The 20,530-nt window shown below is 42.2% G+C and overlaps 2 protein-coding genes across 2 annotated transcripts; both read right to left on the bottom strand.

The window, feature by feature from the left end:
• LOC8066288 (putative F-box/FBD/LRR-repeat protein At5g44950) lies at window positions 264-2,389 on the bottom strand. Its single transcript, XM_002465075.2, has 3 exons — window positions 1,287-2,389; window positions 987-1,130; window positions 264-868 (listed from the first exon to the last, which is right to left on the bottom strand). The coding sequence occupies exons 1-3, from the start codon at window positions 2,343-2,345 to the stop codon at window positions 491-493; spliced, it is 1,581 nt and encodes a 526-aa protein (XP_002465120.1). The 5' UTR covers window positions 2,346-2,389; the 3' UTR covers window positions 264-490.
• On the bottom strand, window positions 4,975-12,392 carry LOC8066287 (erlin-2-B). The gene is made up of 9 exons (XM_002465074.2): window positions 11,880-12,392; window positions 7,722-7,824; window positions 7,554-7,621; window positions 7,200-7,259; window positions 6,942-7,100; window positions 6,680-6,826; window positions 5,939-6,153; window positions 5,731-5,839; window positions 4,975-5,647 (listed from the first exon to the last, which is right to left on the bottom strand). The coding sequence occupies exons 1-9, from the start codon at window positions 12,054-12,056 to the stop codon at window positions 5,567-5,569; spliced, it is 1,119 nt and encodes a 372-aa protein (XP_002465119.1). The 5' UTR covers window positions 12,057-12,392; the 3' UTR covers window positions 4,975-5,566.

Genomic DNA, 20,530 nt, shown 5'->3' with positions numbered 1-20,530 from the left:
GCAAAATCTTTCGAATACGCAGACAAGACCTGAAATTCCAGGCTTTTATGCCGTTTAAGTAATGTATTCAACAAAACACATGCCAATATTGATCATTCACGCATTTCATATATCTGTTAGTAACTCTGCATGGTCATTCAAGATGCACAGTCTGCTAGTAACAAATTCAGCATACTGAAGAGAATATCAGATATAACAAGCCAAATAATAGCTCAGACTATACTTCTAGTTTTCACCAAATATAAAAGGACATTTCAAGAAAATAAACGTCAATTTCAGGCCACATGTAGCAAAATTAAATCAGTGAAATACGGAGACGTCGATTCAATGGTTCATAGCAGGAACAACCTGACTAACAGTACTCATGCAAGAAATACAGTACTATTAACTTCAGCAATTAAAGCTAAAGGTGACAGTAGGATCAACATAAGCTTCATAAAAAGCACGTTAATAATCTAGAACATTGCCTTCTATGTAGATACCATTGACTTCACTGATAATTGAGAGGATCACTAGCAGAAAAATCAAATCCTTTTTGCAAACTAAAGACTGCACCCCCATCTGGATCTGAACTTTCATAGACCAGCACATTGCAGGAATTACTAGGCCCATTTTCAGGAATCAGAGTCTTCACTTTGTTAATCACCTCAGGAATGGATGTGAAACTTCCGTTGGACCCCACAATTACGGCATTCTTCAGCACGTTGGCACTTTGGAAGAAGAACTTGAGAAAGGCAATCTCACTTCGCTCCATTCGGAATTCACGGAAAGTCATCATCTTGATGGAGGACTGGATGCTTTCAATGGGACCGGCCTCCTGCCAGAACTTGAGGTTGATCTTGCCAGCGACTTCGTCAGTTTTTCTAGACTGCAAATTGCACAAATAAGTGACAAATAAGTGAGTAGCTTAACAGGTGATAGACGATGAAATTGTGACAGAAGTATGATGAGGTTGAACAAGCCAAAATAATATGCATTATTAGTACCACAATATGTAGTGTCTCAACATTGGGAAAGCATCTGAGGAAAGTCGGTAACATCTTGGAATCATTACGGACTCCGAAGCGCACATTTAATCCCAAGATCTTAATGCCTGGAACCATGGTGCTTGGGGTCGCCTTTATCCCGGCCTGGAATGCATACGAAACATAAGCAGCAGAAAAATGTTCAGACATTGGCACCAGTGGTTGATTTACAAATGCTTTTGAACTCAAATTATACCAATACAATGGTCAGACATGCAAAGGCAATAAAGAAACCGCCACACAATTGTGAATTGTATTTACATTGATGACAGTGTTCCGGATCTCCAGCATGTGAATTCCAGGACTCAAGTATCCAAGTATATGCAGCTTGGGGGCTTTGCCAATCTTTAGCCTAATGCAAGAGCTGTTGAAGTCCAGGGATTCCCACAGGATGAGCCGCTCGAGGTTCGGGGTGTCCACCACGGCGACACTGTCCACAGCTGAAATGAGGATCTGCGCGCACCGGAGATGCTGGCCGACGAGGCGGAGACGCATCATCTTCTCCCTGCTTCCCACTATGCCAAACTTCTCCAGGACAGGGCTCCCAGCGAGGAGGAAGTTAATGTCGCGGCTCTCCACCACCACCGAGCAGAGGACGAGCTCGCGGAGGTGCGGGAACACCGGGCCAGCGCCACTCTGACTCTGTCCGAGAGCGGAGGTGTCTGGGAATTTCCAGAGGCCCAGGTAGAGGCGGGTGAGCGTGTCGATGCCGAGGACCGTGGCGGGGAGAGGCACGTCGAGCGGCCACGGGCGGTTGACGAGGATGAGCTCCTGGACGCCCTTGGCGACGAACGTCTGGACCCAGCGCGCGAGCTGCCGCTGGCGCGCGGCGTCCGCGTAGTAGCCGCAGACGAGGTGGACGGCGCGGAAGGGGCCGGGGTGAGCGGCGATGGCGCGGGAGAAGGTGTCGGCGATCGCCGGCGTGTCGGCGCGCGTGGGGTCGCGGTGGCCCTCGAGGACCCCCGGGAGGAGGTGCGCGTCGGCGAAGGCGAGCGGCGTGCAGCGCCAGACGGGGCGCCAGCGGCGGGAGAGCGCGGCGGTGCGCGCGGCGTCCTTGGCGGGGAGGCGGGAGACGATGTTGCGGAGGAGCGAGAAAGGGAGCGCGCTGATGCGGTCCTCGGCGTCGTCGTGGGAGGCGGCGGGGAGTGCGGACAGAGCGGCGCCGGCGTACACGGGCGTGTCGGGAAGGCACATGTAGAGGAACTTGAGGACGCCCTGCGCGCTCCGCTCCAGGTCCTGAGGATCCATGCCGCGGCGCCGCGCGTCGGCCGCCGTGGCAACGTCGAGGTAGACGAACGGCGCCGGATTCTGGTTGGCCATGGGCGCCGCCGCCTGAGAGAAGAGCACACCGCACTGGTTTGGTGCTTGTGCTTGGGTGCTATGAGCGGCGTGGGGAGTGGGGCCTTGTTTAGTTCCAGAAAAAATTAAGAAATCGATAAATATTGTCCGATTATGAACTACCTAGATTTAAAAGATTCGTTTCGTCAATTTCGACGTAATTAGTTTTTATTTTTGTTTATATTTAATACTCTATGCATGTGTTTAAAGATTTGATGTGATAAAAAATCTAAAAAAAATTGCAAAAATTTTTTGGAACTAAACAAAGCCTAGGGCCTTGTTTAGTTCACCCCAAAAACCAAAAAGTTTTCAAGATTCTCCGTCACATCGAATCTTGTGGCACATGCATTAAACATTAAATATAGACGAAAATAAAAACTAATTACACAGTTTAGCTGTAAATCACAAGACGAATCTTTTGATCCTAGTTAGTCTATAATTAGATAATATTGGTCACAAACAGACGAAAGTGCTACAGTTCCGAAAAGTTTTCACTTTTCGGAACTAAACAAGGCCTAGGTGATTCTGGACTTCCTGGGCTAAATGGGCCAGGCCTGCTGGGCGGCACTCAGGCCCACAGTACCGGGACACGACTATTGGGCTAGCTCCGGTGGCAGCGGTGCGGCATGTGGTAGGGCGTCCCCATGGATGCGTCTAGGAAGCGACAGATGCGCGGCCAGAGCTCGTCCACGACGGCGGCATGGTTGTAGCACCCTCGGACCGACATGGGAACCGCACAGCGGACCGACGTGCTCATCTGCACGGCACGGTGAGTCCCATAGGACCGTGCTTGGGCTGGGCACGACGACAATTTGAAGACCAAATAACAAGTCTTGTTGTGTCCAAAAAAAAAAATACCCAAGCTATTGGTCTGTCCTTTATACTATCTTCGTTCTCTTTTATAAAGCATACACGTTTGTTCCACATTTTTTTTATCAACACACGTTTGTTCCACGTTGGAGCGAGACTGTTATGTGGCCATTTTGAACCGGGATGAGATAGGTACATAGGTCGGATCCATGGATTAGAGTTAGATTTAGTTATTTGTGGCTCAAATAGCCCTAAGAGCATTTCCAAGGGCTTTGCAAACAAACTTTGTATTGCCCTATTTGTAAAAAAGAGTAGAAAATACCCCTCCAATGGTTTTGCAAATAAGGTTTGCAATTTGGTTAACTTTGCAAATAGAGGTTGAGGCTTTGCATATATGCAAACCTTCCCACCACTTTGCATCTACAATTTCAGCCTTCCACGGCGGACTCCCCCCCCCACCCCGCGCGATTTCTCTACGCCCGTCCGCCCTCCCTGCCGCGCGCGCCCGCCCTCCGTACCCCGCGCGCGCGCCCGCCCTCTAGCTGCCGCGCGTGCCCGTCGTCCCTCCAGCTGCCGTGCGCGCCCGCCCTAACGCGAACGACGACGGAGGTGGACGGAGCCGAACTGACGCGAACGACGACGGCGACGAACGACAAACGCGGCCTGGGCTGGGCGGCGACTGGCGCGAAGACCTAGGCTGGGCGGCAACTGGCGGCGACCTGGCCTGGGCGGCGACTGGCACGCACGACGTACGTCAAAATGGCGCGAAGGGAAAAACACGCGGGCGCGATCGGTGAAAAAAAAAATCAGGGGTGGGGTCCACACTTTGGGTTTGCCAAGTCTAAATGCAAAGTCCCTTGGAGTTGGACTATTTTTAGACTTTGCAAATGAGTTTGGGACTTTGCAAACAACACCAAATGCAAAATTTATTTGCAAAGTTCCTTGGAGATGCTCTAAAGTATCTAAATATAAGAGTTAGATTAGAGTTATTTGCATCTAATCCACCCAAAAAACTATCTCCCAAAGATGTGCTTGTTTGGACTATTTGAAGCTCTTTGAGGTAGAGCCCACAGAAAAAAGGGATCGGCTCTGGTCGCACAGGATCCCCACTCGCGACAAAACCAGTTGCGGCCCCTCCCGATTATGTGCGCCGCCGCCTCCCAACCGCGGCGACGCCTCCCAACGCATGGGGCTTGCAGCTGTCACTGGGTGGACTGTCGGATCTCAACCTCAACTCACAAGCGCCGGCGGCGGAGGGGTTCCCGGGGCTGATGGATGCTTGATTTGTAAAGATGATCAGGGCTGATGGATGCTTGATTTGTAAAGATGATCTGTTTGTGTCATTTGTAAGTGGGAGAAGACCATACAACAGCCGACCATAGCAAGTCCGGCTGGGAAGGAGCCAAATGATTAGAAAAGTACATTTATTATTAATCTAACCATTGCATCTAAACATCTCTTTGGCTAGAGTTAGTTGAGGGCTAGTCATGAGCTAGAGAATAACTCTAACCTCTAACTTAGTTAGAGTATCCGAACAAGGCATATTTAGGGATTTAGATAAACAATTTAGAAACCTGGATGAGGAATGTTAGTGCAACTTACTCTTGTCTAAATGCACATCTCGCAAGCCCCCTTTTTACATATTCAGACCATGCCTTCCTCTTAGATGCATGAAAATAGTAACACAGTAGTGAAAGAAAAAATAGCTCTATTGTCATTGTCATAGCATTATATTATTGAAAAAATAGCATATAACTCTCTAGAGTTCACACAGATATAGAAAAAATATTGGAGAGTAAAATGATAAAAACAATTTTTTATACAAATGGCACTTCAAATGATGATTTAAGTGTGGGCTTTAGAAAGACTATTGGAGATGCTCTAAATCAATCACGATCTTCAGTTTGACCATTTACAAACCTAATATAAATTATTGCAGAACTATCACTAGACGTACTTTTTGTCTTACATTTTTCAAAACACCTTCAAACTCCCATCAAAGAAGTCACTCCACATAACTCCACGTAAGAAACCAGAGCCGGAGTTCTTTTAGGTGCTAGAGCCCTAGCAAACGGGTCAGTGGTTACAAAGCTTGTGTAGCAGGCCTACCCCAGCAGCCTTGACCATCAGTTTTGAAGACTAGCAAGATATACCCAACAGGATTTGCACTGCTTGCATTGCATCACTGTCGGTCACATGCGAATGCTCCAGTTGCCCTAATGCATCTACTACACAAAACAAGCCAAAAATCTCATAACTGCTAATTTCATCTTCAAGAGGATCCTGATGACTCCTAGCTTACTGATGTACTGAACGGCTCCGTGGGAATCCTACCTACTGCGTGGGACCACACACAAAAAAAGGTCTCTTGCTTCCAACAAACGGAAACGCTTCTACATTTCATAATGGTCCTTCCTAGGAACAGCATCAAGGTAATTCTTGAGCAACCTTTGATCCATGATCATACTAGGAATCTGCAGAGTAGTAGTTCACAGCTCAGCCCATGACTTAAGAAACCATACATAAAAGACAACACATAGCAGGTCTGAGTCAGTACCTTTTCACCGAAGAAAATCTTTGAGTTATTGGCGATTGATTCAATGAACCTCAGCTCAAGATACTCAGGTGTCAGTTTGAGCCTATTAGCCTCTGCTTCCTTCAAGATCCTGGACAGACCAAACCAAATGCAGTTAGTGGTTAAAAAGAAACAAGAGGCATACATGAGCAGAATGGATTTGAAAAGAATATGGTATTGCCATCCGTGCCTGTAGTAGTTTGCATCTGCTAGTGCTTTCTCACGTGCAAGGTACATTTCATTATCAATTTGCTCCTGTCTCTTGGAACTGTCCTTCTCCATCAGCTTTTGCTCCATCAGGATCTTGCTCACCTGTGCGTTCTTCTCTGCTTCAGACAGTGCAATCTTCTTCTGTGTTTCTGCCTCCTTCTCTGCTACCTTTTGCTTCTCAATGGCGATCAGTGCCTACATGGTACAGAATACATAAATTCAAGTAAAACACATGAGCAGATACAATGAACATTTGAGTTCTTTTAAGTACTAGATCAACGAGTTCATGCATATGAATATGAACGATGTATTTTATCTTCAAGTATGAAGTTAGCCTCACAAATATGTCCATGGATATCATGGTTTGCATAATGTTGGGTGATTTAAGCATCACAGCTTTAACATGATGGACAGGATACAGAATAGAAGTTTATAATAAAACCATACAAAAGATAAGGAATGGAAGTTTAATACTGAAGTACTACTAGGGCATATATGCAGTCAGTTCCTTAAGAAGTTCAGGAACCACCTTCTAAAGCTTGCAAACTTCAACTATGCAACTCCTATATTTCAGTTAATCATGAAAAATGAAACACCTATTATCAATTAGAGAAATTTATTCAACACTTAAGTTTAGTTAATAACCATCACGACTCACTAAAAGTTACTGTGTCTAAAGAGTACAGTTTAAACATATGATCTGGTCACATGAAGTGCATACCTTGGTACGCTCCTCCTCCATAAGTTCAAAATTTCTTCTGATACTACCAGGTATGTTCGGCTTCGTAACACGAACACTGATGATTTCAATTCCAGGAGCATAGCGTGTACAGTCTCTTTGAATAGCTTCTTTCATTGTTTCATCAATCTGTAATTTTTGCAGAACAGATAAGGTGTGTTACAAATGTGGGTTTAAGGTTAACTATATTGCATGCACTAGTCCATACACAGCCAAAATTTTCAAACCAAAAGGACCAGCTAACCTGATCAAACATGTCAATGTAAACTTGTTGCAAACTGTGAGCACTGCAGAACTGGTTAATCTCATGATGAATTTTATCATATATCCATGTCTTGTCATAGTGCACACCATAGTTGAGTAGGGTTTCATGCACAAACTCTTTGCGGAGGCGGTTCACAACCTGCACACACAACAGCCAATCAAACAGTTCAGAAACAGGCAGATGGTCATCTTTGTAAACAAATATAGAATTGTAATAAAAAGAAGAGTAGCACTATACCTCTATCTTGTCAAAGCTGATCATAACACCACCTTTTGTTCCACAAGGAATATCTCTGACCTGATTTAACACAATGAAAAGCATAAATATGTCTACCATAAAACTCATGTTTAGCATGCTGAGTGGACTAATCTATATCTATCATAAGCTCATCTTAAATAGAAATACAGTAATCTTTCAGTTTGCAGCTAGGAAAATCAAACAAGGTGCGATCAAAACAAGAAGATGCAGCTTTTGGTATGACCGTATGAGGGAAACAAGCAGCCACCGTTTGCAGGTGAACACAACTATGGTTTCAGTGGAAACATAGGATCAGAAGCCAAAGGGAAAAGAGTGTTATTCACTCTCACTCGCCTGATCTGTTTGAAGTGTAACCTGTATTGGCTCATACTGGGTGATCAAAGGGAGCTTCAGATGAAACCCTAGAAGCAGATTAAAAAAAGTTAATTAAGATGCACCAACAAAATTAAAAAAGAGGACAAATACCAAACAAAGACAGAAAAGAAAGAAAAAGAAGAGTACCTGGAGGAGTGATTGTCTTCAGAAGAGCACCTCCTCTCCAGTATACCCCAACATGTCCTTCAGGAACTTGATGTAAAACACTTGATGGGGCTGAGAGTGAAATCTACATATTACCAATGCACAAGGTAGTCAATACCAAAGAGGTCAACAATCAACAATATGCTTGTACAGTCGTTTTGCCTCAATGACAGAGAGAATGGGGAAAAACATATCGACTTTACACTTCTGTTTATTGTAATTCAGAGTGCTACTCCAACTGATGCATACTAACGCAGAAGAGGATGTGATCCTAATTATGCCAGACACTGGATTAAGATAATTAAAATAACCACCCATAAAAACACAAAAAATAGGATACGAAAAGAAAAAAATTCAAACTGCAAAGGAGCCAAAAATCATAATGAAACTGACTAGCTTAATTGTTAATATCAACTGGCACTTGTAAACTTTAGCATAGCAATGACCTTTTAATAAATTAATCCCCAAAAGATATCACAACCAATACATCATTTGACTTAATAAGATAGTGTACATCTGTGTTTAGGTTAGAGTGTTACATGGAAGACCATGGGCCAGTTTGTTTACCCCCTAGCTTGTAGGTAATAGGTGTGGAAGAAAACAAGTTGAAATAAGGTGGTCTAAGGCAGCTTATAGGATTATATAAACTGGGGGGGGGGGGGCATGGATTATATAAGCTGGCTTGGAAGTTGAGGTGATTGTTGACCATCTGAGCTTATATAAGCTGAGGGGTAAACAAACAGGCCCAATGTGTTGCACCAAACAAAGCATCGCTGAAATACATTTCTTTGTGCGACAGCTAATGTTGCCAGAGCTACACATCCTCCTTTCATGCTGAGAGTCTTGCCAGCAACAGTTGCTTCTTCCTCAAAGACGATTGTCTGCTGTGTTTCCATCAGCAAAGTAATAAGAACTTGTTGTAGTGGACCTGGGGACTTGCAGACTTGCAGTGGTCATGACAATTTACATAGCTCGCTCATTGGCAGCGCACGCTGTCCATGGAACCTCAGAATTGATGCGTTATATCTCAAAGGAAGATGAGGTGAACTAGAGTCTCAGGAGCTTGGTTACAGACCTTTCAAGGGTCAGAGGGTGTGATGGCTTTTTACAAACTACAGTATAGCCTATGAAAAGGGTATGCCAATTGGAACTATCTTTTCCCCCTCAGTGGCTCAGTGCCTAGTGCCTTGGCAGGACTTGAGCAACACTGTTTCAGATTCATGTGAAGAATTGTCCTAAAAAATAATAGAATTCTCCGCAACATTAATACTCAATCCCAACTTTGTTCCTTCACTAGCTTCACATGCCTCTGTTCAAAAATGAAAATAAACAAAGCTCATAACTAGGCCATGCTTAACTGTGTACATTGTTGAACTTTTTTTTTATCTTGATGAATTTTCTTACTTAGCAGAAAGCCAGAAAGTACCTTGCTTTAAACATTTTTTTAGTACTGTGATCCTGCATACAAGCACATGCAGCCATCTTTTATAATAAATCTTAAAGGATATACAGGACCTTGCAGAGTCTGTGGCGTATCCTTTGTCCAAACTATCAGGATAGTGTAACTTATTCTTGCAAATTCCTAGTATTTTACTATTTTATCAATTTAACTAGATAGCAAAATGATGTATGTTGACCTTTTGCATTCTATATGAGTCAAAATTGATAAATTTTCAGAACATATTGTTGTTTAACCAAGGCAGGGCATCAAATTCAAAGCATGTCTACATCTTGGATAAACTAAACATGAATATGCAACAGTATCATTTAAATGTTCCTCACTTCCTTGCCAAGCTCACCCATAGCCTCAGAAGAGGGTTTTGCATAAGCTATCACCTAGTACCACTAAAAATATTTCGCATTGAAAACAGGTAGGTTTATATATCAATATATGTAATCCAGAGAAGTATTTTAAAATTAAAAAGTAGGATGATTCAGAAGGTAATTTCGTTACTTAGTCACTTGTGAGAAAGTGGGGATACAAACCAACTAGGAAGCATTCTAAAGTACTAAGATGTTTCCTCTTCTATAGTTGTCATAGAACATTGAAAAGTAAAGGTTGTTGCAATAAACTACTCCCTCCGGTCCTATATATGTGGCGTGCATACATTTTTCATTTTGTCCATAATATCTGGCGGAGCGGGGAGACCGAGAGTAAATTAATTAGTGTGTTGTTAAACGGATGGCCAGGAACAAAGCGTTGCATGCACGGAGGCTAGCAACGAAGCGGTTCATGCATGCGTACTCTCAGCAGGTTGCCTTTTTCGCCAATGAGCGATGAGGTAGGAAGTGTTTTCTCTCAATAGGTTCATGCATGCGTCGCAACTATTAACATGCAATTAATACTTTCTTGGTCTCTGGAATTAACCTTGCCGCGCCAGTTATACAGGACCAGAGGGAGTATAAAGAGAGGGAGACTGACAAGGGCAAAAATAGTGATAGAAACAATACCACATGACATAAAACAGAAACTTGATAAAGACCCACACAGTCTATAGTTCTGACCATTGTATGAAAAGCCTCAAAGGAGTGATAGAGACATACTAGAACTTAGGACTTAGGAGTAAAAGTTATTACATTGCTGACAATAACTGAAGAAAGATACCTGCTGACATGTTTCATTCGGATAGAAAGCAATCAGCAATATCTACAAACACAGCCCACTAAACAAATACAGAAACTTAAAGGCACATAAATTGACTCATTATTGGCAAATGTAATGCATTATTGAGACCAGCTCAATGATTGAACAATATAATCAATTCAAGCATACACAATGTCATCATTGAAGGGCACTGACAGAACCAACAATTCCAGCGCCAAGGCACCAAACTTAAACCCCAAGAGGCAACAAACTACCATCATGTAGTGCAGTTTTTTTTCTTTGCTTGGGACATAGTTTAGTCCCAAGGTGATACTTCAGATGTCATGAACATAAAAATGTCTGAGTAAAATCACACAGAGGAGTAAGATGAACACGGCAACCAAGAATACAAGACTGTGAGAGAAGATAGAAATATAAGATGAAAACGATGAATTGGGCCATACATCAACAGTTCCAAACTATTATACAAAAATCCCCCAACAGGACCAAGGGGGTGTTCGGTTGGGGGTGTTAAAGTTTAACATGTACTGTAGCATTTGTTTTATTTGGCAATTATTGTCCAATCATGGACTAATTAGGCTTAAAAGATTCGTCTCGCAAATTATTCTTTAGCTGTGTTTTCAGTTTCGTAGATAGTCTATTGTCCAAATATTCGATGTGATCAGCAGTAAAGTTTAACAGGCCCAACCAAACAGGGCCCAAATAGAACTTGTTTGGAGCTCAAGTGTGTTGGTTGGTGGTAAACATGTACTCCGTAGGTATTAGGAGCAGCAAGAAGTACCAGAAGGCACAGTGCCCCAAACAAATGTGGCAAAAGGCAGAAACATCTACTCATTTTCAGCAAATAATAATGGAAGGCCCTGTTTAGTTCCCATCCAAAAAATTTTCATCCATCCCATCGAATCTTTAAACATATGCATGGAATATTAAATGTAGATAAAAAAATAAATTAATTACACAGTTTGGTTAAAAATCACGAAACGAATCTTTTAAGCCTAGTTACTCCATGATTAGCCTTAAGTGCTACCGTAATCCACATGTGCTAATGACAGATTAATTATGCTTAATAGATTTGTCTTGCAGTTTTCTAACGAGTTATGTAATTTGTTTTTTTATTATTTTCTAAAAACCCCTTCCGACATTCTTCCGACACATATGATGTGACCCAAAAAATTTTTGCTATGTAATCTAAACAGGGCCAACTGAAATAATCTGCTCATATCACCTACCCAACGCCCCCAATCAATTCAACCATGCGCATCACTTCTGCAGAATGTAGGCACTCACCAGATCAGCACTGGCATCCCCAATGAATGAACCAGACCTAACCTCCAAAACAAGCAACGCCCTACCATCAACCCCCGAACCCCACAGCAGGACAACGCGAATCCACGCCACAGTACCAAGTAGTGCCCCACCGATCGAGCCCAGGACCAGCCAATGAGCAGCTACCTACTCGCCATCGGGGGGAAATGATCACAAGTGGGAATCAGCGAGATTAGCGAGGTAGGAGAGGCCCAAAGGTCACGACTCACCAGCACGAAGCAGATGCCGATGAAGGCGACGACGCCGAAGGCGAAGGGGTCGGCGCCGGGCGGGGGCGGCTGGCGCCCGCTCGGCTGCTGCTGGAAGCGCGGCATCGACGGCGACGGCGACGGCGGCGGCGGCGAGCGGCGGTTCGGCGCCGAGTCGGCAGAGGTGACGTCAGACATCGCGAGGAGGGTGGGCGGGGGTCCCCGGCCGGAAGCCCTAGGCGAGGTCGGATCAGGGTGGGGGGCGACGGCCGACGGGGTGGCCGGGGGCGACGGCGAGGAGCGAGGACGATGGCTGGGAGTGCGGTGTGCCCCTCTGCCGTGGCGGTTGTTTGGGTCAAGTCAAGTCTCTCAAATCTGAACCTTCTTGTGTGCTTCCTCTCACTGCTCGTATTTTATTTTCCCTTTTTTTTCTTTCTTTTTTCTTTTTTCTTTTGTTTTTTAAATAATGTATCGGATTCCGCCGCCTCGGGGCCTTTCTGGAAATGGCCTCGTACTAACAGCCTCTCTCGATCAACTTTAACAGTTGTCTAACAAAATAATTTTAAAGTTTGACCAAATTTATATAAAATATAAAGTTAATAGTTATGATATCATATTTTTATCATTAGATACATCATGATATATATTCTCATAGTGATTTTATTTGATGTCATAATATTTATGTCTATACTATAAATTCTGCCAAATTTAAAAGAATTTAACCTAAGAAAACTTAAAAAGTTCATTAATCTAGGGGCCAAAAGAAATATACAAATTTTTTGTTGAATTTGTGCAAAGTATATTGATTTATTCTACTACACACATGTATACATAAAAAAATAATCGAACATGACTTGTGCATGTTTTTCGCATGGAATGATTTTGGTGAAATAAACTATTATGTGGTGCAATAATTTTGATGTGGTTGATCGATACATGATGCGGCGACAATGTAGGCCTTTTCCTAATGTCCCAATGGAGGTAGAGGCATATCCAAGCAAGGAATAAAGAGAAAGAGAAAAGGTTGTATTGTTCAAAGATTTGACATTTATAAATGTCTTTTTTCTCTTTAATAAGGGGTAGAGCATGTGACTGCCAATTATGGTTTTAGGGAGGTTTTCAACGAAAAACAACTACTACATACAACAAAGTAACTACGATAAACTGTACTGGTAAATAATCTGCTCATAGCACGAGGTAATTGCAATTAAGTACAATAAAACTACACCAAAGCACAAATATGTAACGAAGAGGCAAATGAATATGCTAAACCAGATGTCGGAAGACGTCCTATTGAAGCCATCAATGGCTCAAGAGGTCTAAGAGCACTCACAATGCAAGACTCTATCATAGAGTCTAAAACAATTAATTACATATTATTTATGGTATTTTACTGATGTGGCAGCATATTTATTGAAGAAAGAGGTAGAAAAAATAAGACTCTAAGGACACTCACAATGCAAGGCTCTATCATAGAGTCTAAGACAAGTAATTACATATTATTTATGGTATTTTACTGATGTGGCAGCATGTTTATTGAAGAAAGAGGTAGAAAATATAAGACTCCAAGTCTTATTTAGACTCTAAATCCACATTGTTCGAGGTAATAAATAATTTTAGACTCTATGATAGAGTCTGTATTGTGAGTGCCCTAAGTCCTATTTAGACTCCAAGTCCACATTATTCGAGGTAATAAATAATTTTAGACTCTATGATAGAGTCTGCATTGTGAGTGCCCTAATGGCAACATTTATATCGACGATATGTATAGTCATGGATTATGTACACATTGGGCTTCCTACCGATTTAATTTCCCAAATCTTCTAACATGTTACATCAACTAGCTATAATAAGGAAGTGATGATTTATCGTATGATTTGTGCCACTGTCTTAGGCCCTGTTAGGTTTTATCCAAAAACTTTTCACCCCGTCCTACCACATGTTTGAACACATGCATGAAGTATTAAATATAGAAAATAATAACTAATTACATAGTTTGCACAGAAAACCGATAGACGAATCGGCCTAATTAGTCCATAATTAGCCATAATTGTTATAGTAACACAAATGTCCTAATGATTATTAATTAGGCTTAATAAATTCATCTTGTGGTTTCCACACGAGTTATATAATTATTGTTTAATAAATATCTAAACAGCCCTTTCGATATTTCGTGAAACATTTGATGTGACACTCAAAAACTTTTCACCCATGAACTAAATAAGGCCTTAATGACATGATCGATCCAAATTATGGTGGTCAAAGACAACGTTGTCTTTTAGGTTGATTCTCTAGTGTCCAAGACTTCTCTGCTTATGCAAAGTTGATATATTGTTAATCATATCAAATCTTCGATCCAAAAATTTATATTGAATATTTGGACCTATAAACCGTCTTAAATTAAAAGGCATCATCTTTAAAGTTTTAGATCTCTTTAAATCTACAGTTGTAATATAATCTTATTCCAATCTTATACAAAAAAAGTTATGTTTTTTTTCTTTTTTGGAGTTTGCGTGGTCGGCTGTAATATGGTTAAAAAACAGTGATAGTTCACGCAGTGATTGTGATTCTCTAGTAGGGTTCAAAAACAGAAGCATTCCTCCATGCTATTGTTGGTGGGCTCGTTTGGGCCTGGTAATTAACATCCAGGCATGGGCGCGGCCTGCAAACCTCCATTTCTTCTAGCCTAGAAATGATCTCGTATCATTCTGTGTCGCGTCTTGTCTAGAAATGACGCTCCGTACAGAAGGAGGAAAAAAAAAAGGCTTGAAGCTCATTTTTTTAGACAAAGGATAAAACAATATCCGGTCTCTACATCCAAGGATGTACGCAGCCAATTATTACAAGGATACCGAACATGAAAGAAGGAAAATAGAGGAAGCCAGAGGTCTTAAACATAGACTAGGACACTATAACAACCAAAAAGGATGCTTCCACCCTGCACTTGAAAACTCAAAGGCAAACATCTCCAATTTCTTGCTAACAAGCGAGAGTGCGTCCTTGGTTTGCTCGTCACACTAAAGCTGAGGCCAGAAACGTAGTCAGTATGCTCCCCTGAAAATAACCTGCATGATAAAGTTAGTTTTCATTTTGTTGAAGATAACATCATTTCGGCAACGCCAGATAGCCCAGCATATAGCAGCCACCCCAACCCAAATCAAACGTTTGGTCCTTTTGTGTTGGTTTATAAGCCAGACACCAAACATATGGTTGATAGAAGTTGGTTGTTTCAAATTAGTAGCAAAGAAGATAATCCTCCAGATTACTTCAGCAACAGGGCAGTCCAGAAAAAAGTGTTGAATAGTTGAAAGCCCTAGTTTGGTTTTGGATAATTGATGAAACCCTAGTACTAACCTCTATACTAAGTGTGTGTAGACTTAATGAGGTTGGTACATGCCAAGTGATGGAGCAAGTAATGATCATGGTGATGATGGTGATGACCACAAGATGATCAAGTGCTCAACTTGGAAAAGAAGAAAGAGAAAAACAAAACCCTATGGAGATCAAGGCAAAGGTATTGCTTAGGGTTTTGGTTTTGGTGATCAAGACACCATAGAGGGTGTGATCACATTTAGGATAGATAGCCGTACTATAAAGAGGGGAATTCTTTGGCTAAGCGGTTATCAAGTGCCACTAGGTGTCATTGTTCATGTGCATGCATTTAGAACCTAGTGAGCTAACTTAACTCCTTCAAAGAAAATGATTGTGAAAATGCTAACACACGTGCACTTGTTGGTACACACGTTGTGGTGTTGGCACACTTTGAGAAGGAGGTGGAGTTTGAAGAGTAGAGAGAGGATGGGTTCCTCTCTCCCTCCCGCCGATAAACCCTAAACCTGCACACCGGACGCTGTGTCTGAGCGTCCGGTGTGCAGGTTGCCTGGCCCAGCTAGGGTAAGGCACCGGACGATAGGCACCGGACGCTGGCCTGTGCGTCCGGTGGTCCGTGTCCGGTGTGAGGTCCGTTTTGCAGACCTCTCTGGGTGTGAGTCCGGTGAGCACCGGACGCTCAGGGTGCGTCCGGTGGCTTGCGTCCGGTGACCCTGCAAGTTTGCGGAGCTCTCTGCGCACGCGTCCGGTGCTAACTTGCTCAAGCGTCCGGTGCACTGCAGGTGACCGTTAGACTCTGACACGCGGCTGACGTTGGAGCACCGGACGCTGGTGCTGAGCGTCCGGTGCCCCTTTAAGAGCGTCCAGTGACCCCGTGCTTTGCCCAGTGAAAGAGCCAACGACTCTATTTGTTTGAGGGGTCTATAAATGGTTGTTGGCCGGCTTAGGGCTCACACTCTTGGCATTCTAACATACTTGACATCCTTGTGAGCCTAAGCAAACACCTCCCACTCATCTCCTTCATAGATTAAACATCTTTGTGAGATTGGGAGTGATTCCAAGTGCATTTGCTTGAGTGATTGCATCTAGTGGCACTTGGGGATCGTTCTAGCTGCGGTTTTCTTGTTACTCTTGGTGGTTGCCGCCACCTAGACGGCTTGGAGCAGCGGAGGAGGATTGGCACGAGTTGGTGATTGTTCGTGGCCATCTCCCGGTGATTGTGAGGGGTCTTGTACCTTCCCCGGCGGAGAGCCGAAAGGTAACTCTAGTAAAGTGCTCGTGTCATTGAGTTACCTCACTTGTGGGTAGGTTCTTATGGTGTCCTAGTGAGGACGAGGTTCGTGCTACACCTCTTAGCCACCGAACCACCAAGTGTTGGTCGACACAACGGGGACGTAGCGTGCCGGCAAGCACGTGAACCTCGGGAGAAAAATTGTGTGTCTCCATTGTGATTGTTCATTGGATTTCTCCCGGTGATTGGACTTCATATTATTGATTGGTTCATCCCCTCTACGCGGCGGTATAAAGTTCAAACCATCTCTTTTACATTCCCGCAAACTAGAGTAGCTTACTTACTTGTATAGAAACTTTAGGTAGCTTTCTAGTGTAAGTAGTGACATAGCTCTTGTGTGCTTAGTGATTATATCAACTAGAATTGTTGGATAGGTGGCTTGCAAACACCCCATTAGAACTTGAGCAAAAAGCTTCGCTTTGTTATTTACTAACCTCTTGCTCTAGTGAGTTTGTAGATTTTTAAATAGGCTATTCACCCCCCTCTAGCCATATTAGGACCTTTCAATAGTCTCATTTGTATTACAACAAATATATTTCTGGCTGCCTTTCCAGTTCCTTCTGGCGAGATTGTCTTTGGTTAGGATGACACCTCTTTGAAGGAACCAAAGAAAAATCTTAATTTTTAGAGGAATTTTTATCTTCCAGATCTCCTTGTGAACAAACGGTGGTCGTGTATTAATGAGATAGAGATACATCGAGCGGACAGAAAATAACCCGAATTTGGTTAAATTCCATCTAAAATAATCTGTCCCTTCCACCAATTGAACATGTGAGATCCTTGCAACTAGATGGAGCCATTCTTTCAATTTATTATCCACCAGCGCCCTCCTAAAGAAGATGTTAAGAGGGGTTGTGGCCATCACTTTAGACACAGTTGCATGGGGGTCACGCACTATACTGTACAGGAGGGTAGTTAACTCTTAGAGGCTTGTCACTTACCCAAGTATCATCCCAAAACCTCGTATGGGTCCCATCTCTGATATCGAAGGAACCTTTAGTTAACACTTCATCTTTAATATGCATGAGGGCTCTCCAAAAATGGGAATCATTTAGTTTGGTCGTCACTTGAGTAAGGGTTTTTGATCCTAGGTATTTATTCCTTAACATCGACTGCCATAAGCCATCTGTGTTGAGCAAATTAACCAACGATTTGGCCAATAAGCATTTGTTCCGTAATTTTAAATCTAGGATACCTAGACCCCTTTGTCCTTAGGACAACATAAGATGTTCCATTTGACAAGTCTATATTTATGGCTGTCCGAAGATCCCTGCCAAAAGAACCTAGACCTGTAATGATCAAGGGCTTTTAGGACTCCTTTTGGAAACTCGAAGAAGGACATCATAAACATAGGCAGGCTGCTTAGAACCGAATTAAGCAGCACTAGTCTTCCCCCATACGACAAGTATTTTGCTTTCCAGCAAGAGAGTTTTTGTTGAAAGCGTTCTTCAACTTTTCTCCATTCTGAATTCAATAATCGTCTATGGTGCATTGGGATTCCTAAATATCGAAAGGGATATCCTCCTGCATTACAACCAAAGAGAGTAGTATAAAAGGGTTCCATCTCTTTAGCTGCACCATAGCAAAAAATTTCACTTTTGTGGAAATTGATCTTAAGCCCAGATAATTCTTCGAAAACGCATAGCAAAAGTTTTAGATTCTTTGCTTGTTTCGGGTCGTTATAAATAAAGATAATGGTGTCATCTGCATATTGTAAAATTGACAGACCATCATCAATAAGATGGGGGAGGACGCCTCTTATTTGACCATCATGTTTTGCTCTGTTAATCAGAACAGCTAGCATATCTGCAACGATGTTAAATAATATAGGCGACATCGGATCTCCCTGTCGTAATCCACGTTTGGTTTGGAAGTAGGGCCCAACATCATCATTGACTTTAATTCCCACACTTCCCCCAGTGACCATACTTTCTACCCACCTACATCATTTTTGAGAGAAGCCTTTCATTCGTAAGGTTTGCTGCATGAAAGACCACTTTACCTTATCATAGGCCTTTTCAAAATCAATTTTGAAAATAATCCCATCCCTTTTTTTGGTATGCAGCTCATGAATGGTTTCGTGTAAGATAACGACTCCTTCCATGATATTCCTATCTGGCATGAAGGCGGTCTGAGTAGGGCTAACCACTGTTTTGGCAACTTTATTCAACCTGTTTGTGCCCACTTTAGTGAATACTTTAAAGCTAACATTAAGGACACAGATTGGTCGATATTGTTGTATTTTGATGGCATTTTGTAATTTCAGAATTAATGAGATAATTCCAAAATTCAAACTGTATAAGTCTAGAGCCTCTCTGTGTAGGTCATGAAAGAGCGCTAGAAGATCATCCTCGATGACGCCCCAAAAAACTTGATATAGAATTCTGCATGGAATATCTCTCTAATAACTAACTATTTAGTACACCATGATTTCTTAAGTAAATGTACTCCATATAGCTCAGCGCAGGATGAGAAACGAGCCAGCCATTTGCCGCGTTGCTGTTGCGTGCTTCTCGAGAAGAAGAAAAAACTAGCCGCTCGTTTTTGCCCTATCATCAATTTGAGCTTACAAATCAAATTATCTATCATTCAACAATATTTTTTTTTAAATAATATTTTTTCATATAATAAATCAGCAAACAATTTAACGTCGTCGGCTGTCGGCTCGGTCACGCCATCTCCCGGGCCTTCCGTGCCCATGCACTAGCACTGCAAGTCTGCAACTGCGCCTGCTGGTTGCTGCTCCGCCGTTGCAAAGCAGTAACATTTGGCCCATGCACTAGCACTCAGCACTGCCTGTAGTCGGAAGGGAAATAAATGCTAGCTCTTTGTTTAGTCCTCGTTTAGTTCCTCCCAAAATTCAAAAAGACTTTTTAAATTTTTTTATCACATCAAATCTTATAGCACATATATAGAGCATTACATATAGATAAAAAATAACTAATTACACAATTTGCTTATAATTTGCTAGACAAAATTTTTGAGCCTAGTTAATCTATAGTTGGACTACAATTACCAAATACAAATGAAAGTGTCACGGTGTCAAAATCTAAAAACTTTTTGAATCTAAATAAGACCTTAGTTGAGTACTTCATTTTGGTGTGACAGTCATGCAAGCCATCTTCCTTTATTTAATTATTTCTTATTTGAGAATTTTTACTAGTATATGCTTCTTCTATTCTATTTGCTAATTAACTCTTTTAAGACATCAACACACAATCTCCAATACATATGGTACTTTTGGCTTGTCATCTTCTTTTATATGCAAGCACATTGCCAACCTTTTGTGCATGTATGTAAGGTCGTATTCCTTTTCAGTTTCCACAGCTTTTAGAAAGTAGAAAAATATCCTACATGCATGGTGTGTTTTTAAGGCGTTGATTGAGGATTCCCACCAACCGAATTCCTGCCCACCACATAGGGCATGTTTAGATTGGGAACGAAAATTTTTTGGGTGTCACATCGGATGTGTCGGAAGGATGTCGGGAGGAGTTTTTAGAAACTAATAAAAAAACAAATTACATAACTCGTCAGGAACTGCAAGACAAATTTATTAAGCATAATTAATCTGTCATTAGCATATGTGGGTTACTGTAGCACTTAAGGCTAATCATAGAGTAACTAGGCTTAAAAGATTCGTCTCGCGATTCTCAACTAAACTGTGTAATTAGTTTATTTTTTATCTACATTTAATGTTTCATGCATGTGTCGAAAGATTCGATGGGATGGATGAAAAATTTTTGGGTGGTGAACTAAACAGGGCATGCTGATATGCACAAAGACAAAAAGGCAAACTGAAGATGGGGAAGGATTGGACACACCATGAAAAGGATCACAGAATTCCACACGCTGCAAAGCGTTTCAGCACATATGTGCTGGCATGGCGCTCTGATTTGCCGCATATATTCACTTCACAAATTGCGGCGCCCACTATCATATTTCCGGATTGCTAGACGATGTAATGTCCAGCCTAGAACTACTAGGACCCACCATATATATACTACCTTGTGCCTGTGGGTTCATGATTTTCTTTAGAATGTTCATGGTTGCT

The sequence above is a fragment of the Sorghum bicolor genome, chromosome 1, assembly GCF_000003195.3.
Source record: "Sorghum bicolor cultivar BTx623 chromosome 1, Sorghum_bicolor_NCBIv3, whole genome shotgun sequence".
In the NCBI taxonomy this organism is placed as follows: Eukaryota; Viridiplantae; Streptophyta; class Magnoliopsida; order Poales; family Poaceae; genus Sorghum; species Sorghum bicolor.
The sequence above is the reverse complement of the archived record's forward strand: the minus strand, read 5'-3'. Positions and strand labels throughout refer to the sequence as shown.